At 42.8% G+C, this 19,670-nt stretch overlaps 2 protein-coding genes across 5 annotated transcripts in view; one reads left to right on the top strand and one right to left on the bottom strand.

Moving 5' to 3' along the window:
* The first annotated feature begins 647 nt into the window (after positions 1 to 647).
* On the top strand, positions 648 to 2,504 carry LOC109254173 (methyl-CpG-binding domain protein 3-like 1). Of its 2 annotated transcripts, none has more exons than XM_019427871.2 (2): positions 648 to 751; positions 1,751 to 2,504. In XM_019427871.2, the coding sequence occupies exon 2, from the start codon at positions 1,769 to 1,771 to the stop codon at positions 2,375 to 2,377; it is 609 nt and encodes a 202-aa protein (XP_019283416.2). In that variant the 5' UTR covers positions 648 to 751; positions 1,751 to 1,768; the 3' UTR covers positions 2,378 to 2,504. The 2 variants fall into 2 exon arrangements, with proteins under 2 accessions (XP_019283416.2, XP_019283415.2); XM_019427870.2 differs by lacking the exon at positions 648 to 751 and adding an exon at positions 758 to 1,164.
* Positions 2,505 to 4,660: 2,156 nt separating this feature from the next.
* The window catches only part of LOC109254162 (mucin-16-like), a 93,829-nt gene continuing 78,819 nt past the window's right edge, over positions 4,661 to 19,670 (bottom strand). For 2 of the 3 annotated variants that reach the window (XM_053896636.1, XM_019427842.2), the window contains 12 exons: positions 19,527 to 19,648; positions 19,376 to 19,443; positions 19,045 to 19,217; positions 17,250 to 17,380; positions 16,833 to 16,900; positions 15,901 to 16,049; positions 14,651 to 14,814; positions 14,269 to 14,336; positions 9,782 to 9,948; positions 8,126 to 8,167; positions 7,844 to 7,923; positions 4,661 to 4,815 (listed from right to left, as the gene is read on the bottom strand). In XM_053896636.1, the coding sequence (XP_053752611.1) occupies positions 4,720 to 4,815; positions 7,844 to 7,923; positions 8,126 to 8,167; positions 9,782 to 9,948; positions 14,269 to 14,336; positions 14,651 to 14,814; positions 15,901 to 16,049; positions 16,833 to 16,900; positions 17,250 to 17,380; positions 19,045 to 19,217; positions 19,376 to 19,443; positions 19,527 to 19,648 (1,328 nt within the window). In that variant the 3' untranslated portion in view covers positions 4,661 to 4,719. Of the gene's footprint in view, positions 4,816 to 7,843; positions 7,924 to 8,125; positions 8,168 to 9,781; positions 9,949 to 14,268; positions 14,337 to 14,650; positions 14,815 to 15,900; positions 16,050 to 16,832; positions 16,901 to 17,249; positions 17,381 to 19,044; positions 19,218 to 19,375; positions 19,444 to 19,526; positions 19,649 to 19,670 lie in introns of those variants that run through there. The other variant, XM_019427843.2, reaches the window with a different exon arrangement.

A 19,670-nucleotide genomic window follows, 5' to 3' on the forward strand; every position in this document is an offset into this window, starting at 1 on the left:
GAGAAATAGTGGTGGTATTCTGGGGCCGATGTCTGCTTCGGTGTGTGTGTGTGTGTGTGTGTGTGTTCTGCATCTTGCCGTGGGGTCAAGGTAGACCCCTCTCCTTGGGAAAATTTTTCCCAGACGTTTTGCTCTGGGCTTTATTTTTACACATGGCTTAAAAAGTGCTGTCAGTAGGACCGCTAAGCACTCTTTACTACGGACTTGAAATTTTTATTTAGCAGCCACCTTTAAAAAGCTAAAAATAAACACGTGAAACTAATCTTAATAGCATATTTTAAAACATTATCGCCAAGATATTTTCATCTGTGCATGCAATCAGTGTAGAAATTAATAGAGATAGTTGACGTATTTTTGTGTGCTATCAGAAATCCAGTTTGCACTCACAACACAACCTCGGTTTGTAAATTGAGTTTTATTGGATGTACCTGCTCTATATTTACATTGTAAATGACTCACAGCTGTGAAATAGGAGTCCCGTATGTAAGTTGCTGCAAACATACTTAAAAGTTTTCCACTTAAAGATCATGTCATATGAACACTGAAAAGTTCCTACTGGGTCTAGTAACAAAGGAGTCATTGTGACCTTACCAAGGCAAAACCCACAGAATGGTGAGGGCACACACAAGGGTGGGGGTAGTCTGAGAAGGTTCTTGAAGATGAGGCTCCAGAGGCACATGATGTAGAGGGCCTTTTCTCAGCAGCTCACAACAAAGGGGAAGGAATAGAAAGAGCCTTATCGAAATATCAGGCAAGTTAGGGGATCTTAAATAGGTATGAAGCAGAAAGAAAAGTAGGGAATGTTTGAAACAAGCCTTGTGAAAAAACAGGGAATAAAAATGCCAACACATGAAAATAAAGTAAAATTTCCAGACATTACGGATGCTTCGCAGGGGAGGCAGGTGATTTTGGATTTATAGTGGTACCAAAATATGTGTGCTCTTCTCAGTAGTTATAAGACCAGCAGTATCTAGCATAGCAGATAAACAGGGTCTTTCAGATTCGAAGTTTTATAAGGCAGATATGACAAGTGTTAAAGAATTCTGGATTATTCCAAGGGAATTATTGAGATCATAGACCATGGAATCCAGGAGTGATAGGGATAGGGGAGAAAGTAAGGTGAAGATACGGTGATCTGGCATCACTTCCGATCTTGAGGGACAGGTAACTATTGTATGAGTGTTTGAGTGAAAACTGAAAATGAGGAATTTATGGTGTGTGAATATGTTTTCTGAATTATTTATTTTTGGTCATGGCCATTTCAGTTGACGTAAATGTCTGGGATATAGGAGCGAGTTGCTAAGAATGGGGCAGATGATAATTTCATTATTGGTTTAAGCTCTGAAGGAGCTATGAAAACAAAGAGGTCCATGGGTGACCAAATGAATAGTCACATAACACAGAAGGATGGTGGGGTTGGAGACTTAGAGAAAGACTAAGTAACTGTGTGTCCAGAGAGGGAGGACCAGGAATTGTGTGGTTGAGAGTGACAAGCACAAGTGAGAATAAATCGTAACAGAGAGCATCTTACAAAACCATGGAGGAGAAACGATCTGGAGTAGATCCTGAGTTTTAACCTTGAACTTTCTGGTTCTGACACAAATTTATTTGATGATGTCCCAGGACACAAGTCAGACCTATCCCCAAAGGTAGAGAAGGAAGGTGGATGTACAAGATACCAAATAGAATGCTCCTAAGAAGGCAGGCCTCATTTATCATTTTAATCCAATATCATGACTTATTTTTATAGGGCAAAAGGAAAAGAAGTATGATGGTCAAGACTTCACAGAGGAAGCAACATGATTGTGGAAACCAATCCAAACTGAAGTCTCGCTTAAGTGTCTCAATCCCTTTGAGGATGTCCAGTTATGTATTTAAGACGCCAGTTACCAGAATCACAGCCCATCCTGGCAACGAGGTCAGATGCCATCACTGGGAGGGAACCTTGGATAAGCCCCAACAGGTTTGCTGGCAAAAGAGACTGCAAGGTCTCCAGGCCTGCAGCAGCACAGGGGAACCATTAAGCACTTTGGACCTTGCCAAAGCCTTGCAAAAGCTCGCACCTCAGTGCACAGGTGGCTATCTGCCAGGTGTTCTTGCAGGTGGCCCGAACTCGAGCCCCATGCCCATCCTTGCCAGCTCTTCGGATTTGGCCAAGATGATTCCAGAAGCTGGTCTGGGTATCCCGCAGCTCATGTGCAAACAATTTCTGGTGACTGAGGAGGATATCAAGAAACAAGAAAAGAAAGTGAAGACGGCAAGAGAAAGGCTGGCTACAGCACTGGCTATAGACAGACTCGCTAGCGAGGCAGAAAAAGTGAGGGGCCAAGAAGGACATCTCGAAAAACACCACGAAGAAAAGGAGAGCCCTGTGTAGATGGAATGCAGCACAGCACTTTATTAATGTCTCTTTGCAGTGTCCATTGTGTCTTCGTGCTCTGAGCCCCTGAAACTTAAGTATGTACCAATACTTTCCTTGTATTAAATTGTATTGTGTGACACAATGGAGACAGCGATTTTTTTTTGAGCTGCGAGATTGGGTTTCCGGTGAGGGGAGAAAGGAGATCTTTCCTTTCTGTATTGTACTCTTGTCTTCCTTTACTTTCTTTACTGTGTCATTTATTTGTATTTTCAAGTCAACCGAGTTATCAAAGTCACGGGATTATTTAGTGTTCTGGCCTCACAGAGTAAAACCTGCCTAGTTAATTTTGTGTAATATTCCAACAGATTCCAACATAATATTTCATTAAAGCTGTTATATCTATGCTCTCAAAGAAGATATGTCTGTAGGTCTCTATTTTTCTGTTCTTTGTTGCATGTGAACTCAGAGGTCAACAGAAAGAAGAAATAAGAGACTTCCCATTTTTTAAATACCTGTACGTGTTGAAAATTTGATCCATGAAAATTGATGTGCCATTTTGGGGATCATGATGTCAAGAGGGACTGTTCTCAGCATCTTTACTCTATCAGTGAGCCACTGCTTGTTGGGATTTAATTGTCTGCCCAACTAACCTGTGGCAATATTCAAATCCCTTCCATCATTACTTATTTTGTCTCATGGACTCATCAATTTCTGAGAATGAATTGATAGAAAATAACAGAATATTTGTAGTATTTCTATCTTCCCTAAAAAGGAGTTATTTTAAGATTGAATCTTGAGGGACCTGGGTGGGGGCTCAGTCAGTTGAGCATCTGACTTCGGCCCAGGTCATGATCTTGCTGCTTGTGAGTTCGAGACCTGTGTCGGGCTCTGTGCCGACAGCTTAGAGCCTGGAGCCTGCTTCAGATTCTATGTCTCCCTCACTGTCTGCCCCTCCCCCACTCATGCTATGTCTCTCTCTCTCTCTCTCTCTCTCTTTCTCAAAAATAAACATTAAAAAATTTAAAAAAATAACTGATTTAGATACACTGATTTTCTCTCCTTTCCTCATGACTCTTGTTACATTTTTCTGGGTTCACATTTCTGCTTCCTGATGAACATTCTCTACTGGTTCTATCACTGAAGGCCTGTGGCAGGTCAACGTTGAGTCTGTCTGTATTTCAGAAAGTGCTTTTATCTTTTTCTTTGAAAGATAGTGTGGTGAAGTGTTTAATTTAGGTTCTTAGTAATTTTTTCCTTCCTCGCTGCTTAGTCTTTCCAAGTGTCCATATCATGAGCTATAAAATGGGAGTGCAGCTGTCAGGGATGGTGAGTTTAAGTGAGATCGTGCACGCAGAGCTTGCCAGTCATGTTGCTTAGTAGATATTAAGTAGTCAGTAACAATACTCTTGTTATTATTATTATAATCTCCAGAGAAGACATTCTCAGAGACTGCTTGGGACTGAGGATGTGAACCTCACACCAAGTAAGTACGAATGGTGGTATCGCTGTTACTTCTCAGCCCTTGTGTCTTCAGCCGTGATCGTCTGCAAACTGCGTAGAGATTGGGCCATCTGTTCCCACGAACCCAAGGCAGGACAGCATAGCTCCCTGACCCTGGGTCACTCTAGGCTGCTTCCTGGGGAGCCCCTGCTCTATCTTGTTGGATGAAGAAAGACTGTCTGGCTTTGTCTTTAGATTTTTTTCCCCAATGAGCTTTATTTGTCTTTAGATCCAAAGCAGACCCAGTATCTCTCTCCAGTCTTGGTATTACTCTGGGGACTGAGGCTTTCTGGATACCTAGTGATCCCAGCTCCAAGTCCCAAAGTTGATCATGGAGTCATTTATGACTCGCTCGTTTCCTTCTTGGACCATTTCCCATCATGGGGGACCCATGATAGGAGAGGAGCCCCTGAGGTAGACTGGTATGGAAGTCCTGGTGCACCTGAGCTTCAGGGAATGAGGCGGTGTAAGGGGAACTTTGGGGGTGGGGCAAGATGGAGGAACAGAGATGGCAGTGATGGCTGGCACAGAGGCAAGGGGAGGTGTGCTCCCAGGTTTCTAGGAAGAGAAACCTCACACTGAGGTGGGATGTTGATTTTATATAATGACAGTGTCTGTGAATCTTTTTTTTTTTTTTTTTTTTTTTGCCAGTTCTAGTGCCCTTGAGGGACGAAATGGCATAAAACCAAAAGACAGGGTTGCAGTTGCCCTTTGAGGACTTAGTGAAAGGGGAAACCTTTCATCTTTGTCCCCTGGGAACTAGTTAGGGGCCAAGTCAAGAAGGGCTCAGAGGCTGTGTCCGACCAATGTGGTTTATTTCTATTCCAGCCAAGCTCCCTTGGAGCCGCAGGCAGAGCTCACTGCAACTTCAGGTCTAGGTGTGGCAGGTAATAGCCCAGGCTCTGTTGCTGAACCTCGTAGTCTCCCTCCTTCTTCCGCAGGCGGATGGTGACCTGCAAGGGCAAGGAGAGGGCATGAGAATGGTCTGATCTGCTACATGGGACTCCGGGGACGGAGATGGCCAAAGCCACAGAGGCTTGCCTCCTATATCTCTCTCGACATAATTTTCTCTTACTCCTTCTTTTCCTTTCCCTTGTCCCTCTTTTTTTAAACAAATTTTAAGTTCATTTATTTATTTTTGAGAGAGAGACAGAATGAGTGGGCGGAGCAGAGAGAGAGGGAGAGAGAGAATCCCAAGTAGGCTCTCACTGTCAGTACAGAGCCCGATGTGGGGCTGGAACCCATGAAGCACGAGACCAAGACCTGAGCCAAAATCAAGAGTTGGACACTTAACCGAGTGAGCCACCCAGGTGCCACTGCTTTGTCTCTCTTTTAAAAAATTTTTTTTTAACGTTTATTTTTGAGACAGAGAGAGACAGAGCATGAACGGGGGAGGGTCAGAGAGAGAGGGAGACACAGAACCAGAAACAGGCTCCAGGCTCTGAGCGGTCAGCACAGAGCCTGACACGGGGCTCAAACTCACGGACCACAAGATCATGACCTGAACCAAAGTCAGATGCTTAACCGACTGAGCCACCCAGGCGCCCTGCTTTGTCTCTCTTTTATCTCTTTCTCATCTTCTCTCTTCCCTTTAACTTTGTTTTTCTACCATTTTGTCTGATATCCCATTCATACCCTCTCCCTCCCTCTCTCCATCTCACTCATTCACCCCCTCTCCCTTCTTCTCCTTCCACACACACCCCCTCTAGCTTAATTGAGGTATAACTGATGTACAATGAACGCATACATGTAGAGCAAATGATTTGATAAGTTTTGATTATAATTTGAACCATCACCACAATCAAGACAAGGAGTGCTCCTCATCCCCAAAAGTGTCTTCGAGCCCCTCTGTAATCACTCCTTTCTTGCCATTTGCAAGCACATTCTCATTCCCAGGCAACCCCTGATCTGATTGATATCCCTATAGATTAGCTTACATTCAACAATTTGCTTATAAACAGGATCATAAACTATGTATTCATTGTTATCTGGCTTCTTTCCCTCCACATTATTATTTTGAGATTTATACATGTCAGTGCATGTATTTATAATTCATTCCTTTTTATTGCTGAGTAATATTCCATCAGGTGATAGATCACGGTTTGTTTGTCTATTCACCTGTTGATGGACTTCTGGGTTGTTTTCAGTTTTTGGCTAGTAAAATAAAAGTTACTATGAACATTTGTGTACATGACTTGGTATAGATTTTCTTTTCTTTTCTTTTCTTTTATTATTTTCTGCACAGTAAAGGAAATAATCAACAAAACTAAAAGGCAACCAATGGAATAGAAGAAGATATTTGCAAATGACATATTGGATAAAGGGTTAGTAACCAAAATCTATAAAGAACTTACCAACACAACACCCCAAAAAACAAATAACCCAGTGAAGAAATGGGCAAAAGACATGAACAGACACTTTTTGAAAGAAGAAATCCAGATGGCTAACAGACACATGAAAAGATGTTGAATGTCACTCATCATCAGGGAAATACAAATCAAAACCACAATGAGATACCATCTCACACCTGTCAGAGTGGCTAAAATTAACAATTCAGAAAACAACAGATGTTGGCAAGGATGTGGAGAAAGGGGAACACTTTTGCATGACTGGTGGGAATGCAAACTGGTGCAGCCACTCTGGAAAACAGTATGGAGGTTACTAAAAAAAAAAAAATAGAACTACCCTATAACCCAGCAATTGTACTACTAGGTATTTATCCAAAGGATTTTTTTTTTTTTTTTTGGAATTTTGGATATTTTATTTTTATTTTTATTTATTTATTTATTTTAATATATGAAATTTATTGTCAAATTGGTTTCCATACAACACCCAGTGCTCATCCCAAAAGGTGCCCTCCTCAATACCCATCTCCCACCCTCCCCTCCCTCCCACCCCCCATAAACCCTCAGTTTGTTCTCAGTTTTTAACAGTCTCTTATGCTTTAGCTCTCTCCCACTCTAACCTCTTTTTTTTTTTCCTTCCCCTCCCCCATGGGTTTCTGTTAAGTTTCTCAGGATCCACATAAGAGTGAAACCATATGGTATCTGTCTTTCTCTGTATGGCTTATTTCACTTAGCATCACACTCTCCAGTTCCATCCACGTTGCTACAAAAGGCCATATTTCATTTTTTTCTCATTGCCACGTAGTATTCCATTGTGTATATAAACCACAATTTCTTTATCCATTCATCAGTTGATGGACATTTAGGCTCTTTCCATAATTTGGCTATTGTTGAGAGTGCTGCTAAGTAGGCTCCAGGCTCTGAGCCATCAGCCCAGAGCCCAACGCGGGGCTCGAACTCATAGACCACGAGATCGTGACCTGAGCTGAAGTCAGACGCTCAACCAACTGAGCCACCCAGGCGCCCCTATCCAAAGGATATTTTATTATTTTTCTTGCATGAATTCCTAGGAGTGGAAAGGCTGGGCAGGTGTACGTGACCTTTAAAGATGCATCCAAGCTATTTCTCACTATTTGAGAGTTCCGGTTGTTCCTCATCTTCACCAACAATTATTATAGTCAGTCTTTTTAATTTTAGCCACCCTTGTGTGTCACAATACCTCATTATGACTTTCATTTACATTTCCCTAATGACTAATGTTGTTTTAAAGAAGGAAAAAGTTGGGGTGCCTGGGTGGCTCATTTGGTTAAGTGTCCAACTTCAGTTCAGGTCAGGTCCTGTGGTTCATGACTTTGAGCCCCACATTGGGCCCTGTGCTGGCAGCTCAGACTCTGGAGTCTGCTTCAGATTCTGTGTCTCCCTCTCCCTGCTCCTCCTCCACTCGTGCTCTGTCTCTTTAACTCTCTCAAGAATAAATAATAAAAAAACATTAAAAAAAAAAAGGAAAAAGCAAGCCACACACAGACTGGGAGAAAAAAATCACAAAACATATCCCCAGCAAATAACATGTATTTATAAAATATAAAGAATTCTTACAACCCAATGATAAAAAGACAAGCAACCCTTCCTTACTTACCAGGAAACAGCAGATTAGGCATGTGATGAGTACCAGGAGTCCCGCCAAGCAAATGAGGATGATGGCCCAGAAGGGGAGGTCTGGGGAGACAAGGGCTGGTGTTAGCCTCCTCCTGTCATTTCCCAGGGCTCCTGGCATCCCTGCGTTGTGCCTAACAGTCCCTGACGTGCCTTGGCCACCTTTCATCATCATCTATGACTCTGGGTACATGGGTCTCTTTGACCAGGTACAGCATCAAGACATTCCCTCCCCAATCTGGGTTGGAGCTTCTTTGAGGCTTACCTGAATTCTCAGTCAAGACATCATTTCTGTTGGGAGAATACCCTGGAAGTGAATGAAATGGAGAATGCACGTGAGTTTGTTTTATGCTTTTTAAATAAAACTTTTCAAATGCACAGAAACATAGAATATCATGAACATACATCACCTAGGTTTAACAATGCATATCTCACCCGATTAAAACATTATTTCATCCAATGTATAAATTATCAGCACTCACCACCCTTGCTTCATATTTTCACTGAAATGTTGAAGTAGGAATTATGATGTTGACCCATTTTTCTCTAAAAAGGCTACCTAATCCAAGGCTATTATCACACTACAGGGGTGTAATTAATTAAATCAAATTCATACCAGTGGACAAGGAGGACCGAAATTGGGCTGAGCCATCTTATGATAGTTTGGGGGAGAATGGGTCATCCTAGTTGGTAAGCCCAAGGGATGTCTCTAAATTTGTAAATTCCCAAATGCTCTCTTCTCTGCCTACAAACACATTCACCCCCTTCTCCTTTACCAAGTTGCTTTATACCCACCTTCCAGGATTCACCTTCAGTGTAATTTCCTCCAGGAAGGCTTCTCTGATCACCACTCCCAAGTATGAATTATTTCACATTAAATAATTTATAATTTTCAATTGCCTATTCTTGTTATTGCCAACTGCAACATAAACCCCATGAGGGTAGGGACACATAGTACCCACTGGGCATGGGGGCAGGTTTCAGGCCCCCCTAGTATACACCCTCTCCCTAGCCAATTTCTTATAGATGTGCTGTCCAATATGGAGCAGCTACAAGTGGCTTCTTAAAAATAAGTTTAATTTTTCTTTTTTTTCTTTTTTCCAACAAACCACAAGAGACTCTTAATGAGAGAGAACAAACTGAGGGTGGAAGGAGGGAGGTGGCTGGGAGATAAGTTAGATGGGTAATGGCTATTAAGAAGGGCACTTGTAATAAGGACTGGCTATTGTATGTAAGTGATGAATCGCTGACTTCTACTTCTGAAACCAATACTGCACTGTATGTTAACTAAAATAAAAAAATAATTTTAATTAAATAAAATTAAAAATATGGTATCTTGGTAACATTAAAACTCGGTAACTGTAAAAGCCAGTCACATTAGCCAGACTTCAAGTACTCAATGGTCACATATGTCTGCTGTACTAGACAGCACACATATAGAACAATCCATCATTGCAGAAAGTTCTGCATGGTGCTGATCTAGAGCAAAACTTGGCAAATGACAGCCCGTGGGCCATGTCAGGTCCATTGGCTGTTTTTATACAGCCTGTCAGGAAGAAAAGAGGTCCATCCCCTATGTCCGTCAAGGCTGGCTCACACACAGCTTGGAGCCAGAGGCCCTTACTGACTGTCTTGCCAAGTGACTTCAGTACAGAGATGAGAGACAGAATTCCAGAGAAGGGAAGTGACCAGCCTGAAGTCACAGAGCTATCTCCGAGAGAGCAAGTATCTCCAATATCCCACAGGGTGTCCTTTCGTCTCCTTCGATGGTGGATAAAGCCTGGGAGACTATGCCATTTCCTGGCAGCCTAAAAAAAGTTCAATGCTCCAGAAAAAGTTCAGGTCTCCAGATTCCCAGGAAGAGCCCCATGTGTGGAAGTTGGAACCCTCCACTCCTGCCCCAATGACCAGGATGCCTTACCATCCACAAGGACACTGTTTCTGTCCAGGGTAAAATTCTGCAGCTGGGTACCATTTCGGGTCAGCCTCAAGAACTCCTCATAGATGGCAATTTTGTCCAGTCTCCGAGCCAATGGTGAAAAGTTACAGATGGAGTCCACCCCAGTGTGGTTGCTGTCGGGGACAGACCTGGAAGGGCAAAAGGGATGAACAAGGGTATCTTGAATTCTACCCTGCTTCTAGAAGGAAGTCATGTCCAAAAGGACTTTCTGCAATGATACAAACATTTGTGCCTAAATATCAAAATACAGTCATTATTAGACCCATGTTGCTGTTGAACACTTAAAGTATGGTACTATGGGTGAGTAACTGAATATCTCATTTAATTTAATTTAATGAATTAATAAATAAATAGCCACGGGGAGAACACATTTGAAACATTTGGACTAAGGACTTCCAAAACTGCATAAAATCATTGAGAATACTGGCAAGAATGGCCAAAATCAACCTTTTCATTAACCAAAGGTTTGCAATAATCTGAGGATCATTTAGTTGAGGAAAAAAATGGCTGAATCTTGGTAAAAGGAGCAAGCTACATGGCATTGGAACTTGCATTATTTCCAGGCTGCTCTCACAATATCCCTAGACGCTTTGAAAACCAGCAGTATGAGAACCATGGTAGCTGTGAAAACCAGCAGCCTAGTAGCCATAATGTGTTTGGAATTCCCAAAAACAACCCATTCCCACTGACTTTTCAATATTTGACCTGTCTGGAGATTCCTTTTAGAAAGCCCCATTTTCAAGATTTGACTTTATTTGATTCCGAACTTTTTCGGTCAGGGAAGCCTATTCTCAGGGCACTTGCCCAAAACAATCAGTGATTATTGTTTAACATGGCAGCTGCCTGAGGAAGCAGTAACAGTTGAGGCAGGCAAGAGGTGAGCCAAAAAGTTTTTAAGAAGTAGGGAATGAGATGTCCCTGAGGGGTTTTGAAAAGCTCCAATATGTTTGTGGGGATCTAGAAAGTCACAAGTGTGTGGGGTTGTGTGAATACCTAGGAAATATTTGAGTAGGCCTTAATCTCTCACCTCTAGCTAAAAGGCTAGCTTAATATCTTAAAAAATTGTCAGTGAAATAGAGCATATTAATAAAGGACAAATGCCACCCAATCTCAAACACATCCAAAAGGAGAATATGAGAAAATACAACATCCTTTATGATTAAAAAACAACAACAACAACAAACTAGGAATAGAAAGTAAAGTTGCTCAACCTGAAAAATAGCATCTGTGAAAAACTCACAGATAAAATCATACTCAATGGTGAAAGACTGAAAGTTTTCCCCTAAGATTGGGGACAAGACAGTGTTGTCTTCCTTCATTTCATGTCCTATTTACATTTTAATAGATGTAATTCTAATAAAATAATCAGGCAAGAAAAAGAAATGATAAAAATTCAGATGGAAAGGAAAGATGTAGAATTATCTCTATTTGCAGATGACATGTTATTAAATATAGAAAATCCTAATACACACTCACAGACACAGACACACATAGCTGAAAACTATTAGTTCAGCATGAATGTAGGATATAAGACCAATGTACAAAAATCATTGTATTTATATACACTAGCAATTAACATTCTTTAAAAAAATTTTTTAATGTTTATTTATTTTTGAGAGAGAGACAGAGTGAGTGGGGGAGGGCACAGAGAGAGGGAGACACAGAATCCAAAGCAGGCCCCAGGCTCCAAGCCATCAGCACAACCCATGAGCTGTGAGATCATGACCCAAGCCCAAGTCAGATGCTCAACGAACTGAGCCACTCAGGTGCCCCTAGCAATTAACATTCTTAAAAATGAAATAAAACAATTCCATTTATAACAGCATCAAAGAACAAAATACAAAACATGTAGGAATAAATTTAACAAAAACATTGTGAGATTTGTACATTGAAAACTATAAAACATGTTGAAAGAAATTTTAAAATACCTAAATACATGGAAACGTATCCCATGTTCATAGACTGAGGATTTATTATTGTTGAAATGTCAATACTCCCCAAACTGATCTACAGATAAAATGCAATCCCTATCAGAATCCCAGCTGACTCTTTTACAGAAATTAATAAGCTGATTCTAAAACCCATATGGGGTTGCAAGGGACCTCAAATAGGTAAATCAATATGGAGAAAGTACAAAGTTGGAGAACTCGATTTCCCAATTTCAAAACTTATACCAAGCTACAGTAATAAAAACAGTTGCCACTAGTATAAGGATAGACATATAGATCAGTGGGATAGAATTCAGAATCCATAAAAAACTCATGCAATCATGGACACTGATTTTCAACAAGGTTGCCAAGATAATAGGGAATGAATAGTCTATTTAACAAATGGTACTGATGGGGCACCTGGGTGGCTCAGTCGGTTGAGTGCCTAACTTCGGCTCAGGTCATAATCTCAAGGTTTGTGGGTTCGAGCCCCACCTCGGGCTCTGTGCTGACAGCTCAGAGCCTGGAGCCTGCTTTGGATTCTGTGTCTCCCTCTCTCTGCCCCTCCCCCGCTCGCATTCTGTCTCTCTCTGTTCTCAAAAATGAATAAATGTTAAAAAAATTTTAACATATGGTACTAAGACAACTAGATATCCACATACAAAAGAATGAAATTGGACCCGTACCTCACAACATATACAAAAATTAATTCAAAATAAATCAAATGCCTAAATGTAAGAGATAATGATACAATCCTTAGAAGAAAACCTAGGTGTAAATAAATCTTTGTGAATTTGGATTAGACAATGGTTTTTTGGATATGGGACTAAAATCACAAACAACCAAAGAAAACATTGATAAATTGAGAGTCATCAAAATTAAGAATGATTGTGTTTCAAAGGGTAGTACTTAGAAGGTGAAAAGGCAACCTACTAAAATGGAAGAACATATTTGCAAATCATATGTCTGATAAGGGTGTAGTATCCAGAACACACAAAGAACAATTATAACTCAACAATTAGAAAGAAAATCAATGCAAAACTGGGTAAAGGACCTGAATAGACATTTCTGCAAAGAAGGTACAGAAATGACCCATAGTACATGAAAAATTGCTCCACATCACTAATCACTAGGAAAATGCAAATCAAAACCACAGTGAGATACCACTTCACATCCACTAGGATGATTAGAGTAAAAAAAGGATAATAACAATTGTTGGTGAAGACCTGGATAATTTGGAACCCTCATACATTGCTTGTGGGGATGGCAAATGGTAGAGCCTCTTGGGCAAACAGTTCAGTAGTTCCTCAAAAGTTAACATGAAATTAACACATGACCCTACAAGACCAGTCCTATGTATATGCCCCAAAGAACTTCAAACTCAAACTGATGCAAAGACTTACACAAGTTTTTCATTATTCGTAATAGGGTCCAGGGTCATTATTCATAATAGGCAAAGGGGGAGACAACCCAATGTCCATCAGTGAATGGATGGATAAATGAAAAGTGGCATATCCATACAACAGAACATTGTTCAGTCACAGAGGAAGGAATAGAGTACCTATCCATGCTACAACATGGATCAACCCTGAAAACAGGATGCTCAGTGAAAGAAGTCAGTCACAGAAGACCACATAGTGTATTGATCCATTTAAATGGAATGTTCAGAATAGGAAAATCCAGAGAGACAGAAAGTAGATTATTGTTTGCTAGGGGATGGGGCTGAGGGAAGAATAGGTAGCAGCTGCTAATGGGGACGGGACTTTTTTTTTTTTAAACATCCTACCATTAGAGAGTGGGATGGTTGTACCACTCTATAAATATACCACTAAACTGTATACTTCAAAAGGGTGCATTTTATAGATGAATCATATCTCAAGAGATGTATAAACAATTTCGATTGCCTCATGTGATTAGTGGCTATACTACTGAGTAACCCGGTTAGACTGCTGGATTCTAAGTCATCTGGTTCTACCCACCCCCATCTTCTATGGATCCCGACTCCAACGGATGATTTCTTAAAAAAAAATTCTTTTTAATGTTTTAATTATTTTTGAAGGAGAGAGAGACAGAGCCTGAGCAGGGGAAGAGCAGAGAGAGAGGGAGACACAGAATTCGAAGCAGGCTCCAGGCTCTGAGCTGTCAGCACAGAGCCTGATATGGGGCTTGGGCTCACGAACTGTGAGATCATGACCTGAGCTGAAGTCGGATGCTTAACTGAGCCACCCAGGTGCCCCTCCAGCAGCTGATTTCTTAAGGCATTCATTGATGCTACACTCCATATTCCATGGCTCCCAGCACCAGCCACCTCCATGTCTACTGAGGTCTACACTGGCTCTCTTGAGTTTCTAAGCCAGTTGGCGTCATTGGTTTAGGAACAAGCTGGTTTTTAGGTAACAGTTTTATGCTCGTAGGGCTATCTTCCATAAGAACTAGAAACTGAGACCATGACATGGGGATACTTTTACTTAAAGGACCGCGGGAGTCTCCAGAGTGATTAGGTCCCGAGTTGGAACTCACCTGAATGCTAAAACTTGACAGTCAGAGAAATAACTCTTCAGGCTGCTGTTTCGGAAGAGCTGGTTGAGCTGAAAAACAGGGTGATGTTCCCTTGGTCAGAATTCCAGGCCCAGTGGCATCAGAGAATTTTTAGCCACTGAGCATACTTCCCCATCTACTTTTTATTATCTCAACAAATACTAGCCCAGGTATGTGCACCAAAGGACATCCCATTCCAGGGTGTGACTTAGCTATATGATCCTAGAGTAGCTACTGAACCTCTCTGTGCCTGTTTCTTTATTTGTAAATGGGCAAAAGAACCTGTCTGGATGAATTGTCACAAAAAATCACCCTCTGACTACCCATCAGTCTGTCTCTACATGGGACACAAACCCATTCTCACCGCATTCTCGATACTTCTCTTGTTCCGCTGGTGTTTGGTGGTGTTGGGCTGGGATAAGTCTTGGGAATAGAGTAGGTTGGTGACAGTGAAATTCAGCTGGAAGTGCTGAGAGGTGGGACTGCTTGTTGGTTTGTCTGTTGGTAGATGAGCTGTTGACTCCACTTCTATAATAAAAAGAAGGTATAGAGGTCCCCAACAGGTGAAGATTTAAGCAAAGAAGTCATTCCAGCTAGTCTAATTATTCTTGGCAATGTGACCTGAGTTGGATTCTGAAAGGTGGGATACATAAGATCTCCATCTACCTGGCCACTTTGAATCCATTGATCTGTCTATCCATCCAACCCTTCCTTAAGCATTATGAGAGCTCACTAGCATGTGGGGAAGATGAGACTGGGCTTCTCTGGCGCACAGATGGCAAGTGTAGGTGCCGATCACCTCAGGGGACATCTGTCATACCCCTTTGTTGACCTAGGTTCCTAATGTGTCTTGCTGCCTCTGGTTTTCTCCCCCTCCCAATCCACTCTCTACACAGAACTCAGAAGATGTGCTTTCTAAAGCAGAACTCTGTGTTGTGTTCTTCTGCAAACCATCCCAATACCCAAGAAAGTCCCTGCCTGCATCTATAGCCTTACCTATCACTTCTCTCATGCCAAAGTGTTTGCTCTAGTGACACCAAACTCCTTACAGTCTCCCCAAATATTTTATCTTCTAGGTTATAAACACAGCTAGCTCAACTCCCCACCTCTTCCCATTGGCTAGGCTATGTTCGCCATTACATCTCAGTTTTTCAATAACTTCCTCCAGAAAACTTTCCAAGATGGGCCATGTGTCTCTCCTTGTGAGTGCCCACAGGCTCTTTAAATTACCTGGTTACAGCAGTTAGCACAGTGAATCATCAGCATCTATTTACTTTCATGACATATTCGTTGAATGAATGCATGAATGAGTCCTTCAGTCAATCAGTACATGACTCATAACTGGAGGGCCTAAGAAGGACACGCAGGATACTCCACACTTTGGGTTAGAAATATCTACATGTAAAAATGACTGTCCCCTTGGGTGCAGTTGCTGCATGTTTTCTTTCCTCCTCCTGTTGGGATGACCCGTTGCCATGGTCCATCAACATGGGCCTCCAGAAAGACCCCCTTTCCCCTCCAGAGCCTCCATCCATTCCACTGCTACAGAGAAGCCCCATTCCTCCTCAAAGCCCCATTTCTTCAAGCCATGAAACCAACCCCACAATCTCACACCTGTCACATGCAAATCCGCCAGCTGATAGGTGGCACCAAGCCAGTGGGATGAGACATTCAGGGTCTTGTCTAGAAAGACTTGCTTCACCATACTGGGGTCCACATTGGAAGAGAACAGAGCCTTGATGGTGACCAACATGGAGTCCAACCTAGGGACAGAGACCATGGAACTTAGCCAGCACCCAACACCAGTAGTGTCTCCTGAGTTCCCGTTTTATACAGCCAAAGACCTACAGGCAAGAAGTAAGAAATTACCTGGCTTCCTCTTCCCTCAGGCTAGAGAAGAGACCCTGGCCAAAAATACAAGGTTTCTAGGAGTTGGGAATAGAACAAATAACTATAAAATTAACGAACATCTATTGAGCACCTCTAGGAAGTGAATACACATTCCCTCACCATCACCCCAGTGGAAGGTATTATTATAATTATCCCCATCTTAAAGCCAAAGGAACTGAAGTTTGGAAACACTCAATGTTGGCACTGTGTCCCATGATTGTCCTGCTCCCCAGTGTAGATGTCTCAGTTCCTCTACCCATCCCTCGGAGACTTGGGTTAAAATCCAACTTGGGCAATTCTTGGGCTGTTCACTGTTTCTCTGAGCCTCAGCTTCCCCTCTGAACAATGGAGATGGTCATAGATGGTGTGTGGCCATAGGAAATGTTATTATTGGGCTGATATTTGTTGAAAGCATCCAGAAAGGAGAAGGTGGTGGCTAATGGAGTTGGTGGTCCCGGGAAGTTAATCCTTTTCCTGCCTCCCACCCCCCCCCACCAACCGAAGACCTATGAAAGGAGATGGTAGGATTAACTGACAGGGACGTGGGAGAGCATGGGCACCATGCCACTGACTTCCAGCTCAAGGAGTATGCCAGGATGGTAGCTCAGAGCCACAAGCTGCCAGCTCAGCCAGTGCTGCCAACCTCCTCAACTTACGTCAAGTTGGTGACCAGGCAGGAGCGGAAAATGTCTTGTAGCTGGCTGCCTCTGTAGAGTTTGGTGACCTAGAATAAAGGGTAAGATGGAGATCGCCTGGGGCTGGCAGGAGCTCCTGGAGTCATGGAAGGAACACAGGCTTTGGGACAAAGGAGACGTGAGTTCAAATCCTGGCTCTGCCCCTTAACTCACTGTGTGATCTTGGGCACACCACTCCCCTTTCTGAGCCTTAGTGTGCCCATCTGGGAAGGGGGGAAGGCAATCAGAGCACCACCTTTGGAAACTGAGAGAACCCAGAACACATTAGGTAAAGTGAGGAGTTGAAACACTTAATGGATGTGAGTGAGACAGAGGAATGGTGGGGGGGGGGGGGGAGGGGAGGGCAAGGAGAGACAGGAAAGATGAGAGAGATGTCACCTTGTCCTGGATGTCTCTCAGCAGGGTTGTGTACTCCAAGGATGCAGGGTCTGAGTTGCTGAGGTTCCAGTTGAGGATGCGGAAATTCAGCTGATACTCATTCTGAATAGATAAATTCTGGGGTGCGTAGCCTGGAGCCAATGATAGGAAGAGAAGAGAGGTGGAGACTCTTACCCTTTCAAACAGAGAGAGGCCTGATGACTGCTGTCAGAATCAGCCAAATTCAGGCCCACATGCCGGGGGGTTCCTAGTGGAAAGTCACCCCAAAGAGGGGGAAAACTGGAATTTTCCAGTGATTCTCCTGAGCTGAGCTTTTCTGCTTGTGCTTAGGCAGTTCTGGCTTCCTGGAATATTTTCAATCCTCTTTTTCTGGGAATCTCCTACTCATGTTTCAGGACCTCGATGAGATGAGACTCCAGGAGAGCAGGGACCCATCTGTCTTGTTCTTGCCATGTCCCCATACCTACTACAGTGCTGGGTACATAATATCCTCTTCCAAGAAGCCCTCCTTGACTTGCTCCTCCTGTGTGCTTCCACGGCACCCTGTTAATAACAGTGTCCCTGCCTTGTTTGTGTGTCCCTAGATAACATTCATTCTCTTGATTATTAGTTTTCAGGGAGAGAACCTGCGAGTTCCATCTCTGTATCCAGCACATGGCTTGGGACAGAATGGTATTGTCTATGCATCTGTTGAATGCGTAAATGTGAACTACAGTGGATCCCCCAATATGGGGGCTGAGATACTCATCTCCCATTTGTTCACTCATTTACTCACTCATTGGGGATGACAATGTACTGACACATAAAGAACTGAGGGTATATCGCCAGACTACGAGACCTTAATTTCATAGAGTTGGATAATTAAATAATTGTGATAACGTGTGATAAGTTGGTGCCCATCTAGGGACCAGAGGCCCATGTAGAGCAGGGTTTCTCATTCTCAGAACTACTGATATTCGGAGCTATGTAACTCTTACATTTAAATAACTCTTACACAATTAAATAATTGTGATAACGTGTGATAAGTTGGTGCCCATCTAGGGACCAGAGGCCCATGTAGAGCAGGGTTTCTCATTCTCAGAACTACTGATATTCGGAGCTATGTAACTCTTACATTTAAATAACTCTTACACAATTAAATAATTGTGATAACGTGTGATAAGTTGGTGCCCATCTAGGGACCAGAGGCCCATGTAGAGCAGGGTTTCTCATTCTCAGAACTACTGATATTCGGAGCTATGTAACTCTTACATTTAAATAACTCTTACACAATTAAATAATTGTGATAACGTGTGATAAGTTGGTGCCCATCTAGGGACCAGAGGCCCATGTAGAGCAGGGTTTCTCATTCTCAGAACTACTGATATTCGGAGCTATGTAACTCTTGGCAGTGAGGATCCCTGATCATTGGAGGACATTAGTAACACCCCTAGCCTCGAGCCACTAGGTGCCAGTACCACTCTCCCCCAGTTGTGGTGATCAAAATGTCTCCGGACATTGCCAAGTGTCTCCTGAGGGGCAGAATTACCCCCAGGTGAGAACCACTGGCATGGAGGAACCTTGTATAGAAGAAATCCTGTCCCAAGAGATCTACGAGTCAGACATTTGGAGTGCAAATTAAAATTATTTATATTAATTTGGTCAAAGAATTTCACTCTTTTTACCTGAAATAACAGGAGAGACTCTCTCCATGGAGAGTTTGGGGAGGGTGTCCTTCAATCAGAGCTTGGGCTGACTTGTTAAGGAAGAAATAAAATAGAACAGAGACAAATAATGATTGCTATAAATCACTCACCATTGACGAGGAGGCTGTCCCTGACCAGGGTATAGATGCCCATCTGGGTGACACCATGGGTCAGCTGGCTTAGCTCCCAGTAAAGCTGTTCTCGGTCCAGCCTGTAGCCCATGGGGTCATGATGATAGGTGCAGATGGCGTTAACATGAGTGGCTACCCCATCCTTCTCAGGCCTGGGGAGAGAGGGATGTGGGAACTCTTAAAGAGAGGTTCTGAAACCTCAGTATGGGGGCCAAAAGGATGGAAGGGCAAATGGGAGGTCAGTGGGAAGACTGAAAGGGTTGGTCACCAAAATGGTCACTACTGGCAAATGCTCAGGAGGAAGTCCTACCTGAGGGAGATTAGTCTGCAACCTGAATAGAAGGGGCCCAGGCTGCTCTTCTGGAACAAGGATCCAAGCTGGGGAGGAAGGAAGAGGCGGATGAGCAGGAGGGGCTGGCTGGGATTTATCCCACTAGGAGCTGCTAGGAGCAGGGTCTCACCAGGTGCTGCAGGGTCCTCTTGGTGGAGTTGAATGTAGCTGAGCTGTGGCTCATGTCTGTTGAATACTGGAGGTTGGAGATGGTCAAGTTCAGTGTAAAGGTCTTCAGGTTGTGTCCCATAGCTACGAGAAGGAGGGGGAGAGA

The sequence above is a fragment of the Panthera pardus genome, unplaced genomic scaffold, assembly GCF_024362965.1.
Source record: "Panthera pardus isolate Hobbes unplaced genomic scaffold, ASM2436296v1 HiC_scaffold_8, whole genome shotgun sequence".
NCBI lineage: Eukaryota > Metazoa > Chordata > Mammalia > Carnivora > Felidae > Panthera > Panthera pardus.

Bases quoted from the DNA above. Each gene is read 5' to 3' on its own strand.
- LOC109254173 (XM_019427871.2), top strand. From the start codon at position 1,769: ATGATGGTCAAGACTTCACAGAGGAAGCAACATGATTGTGGAAACCAA.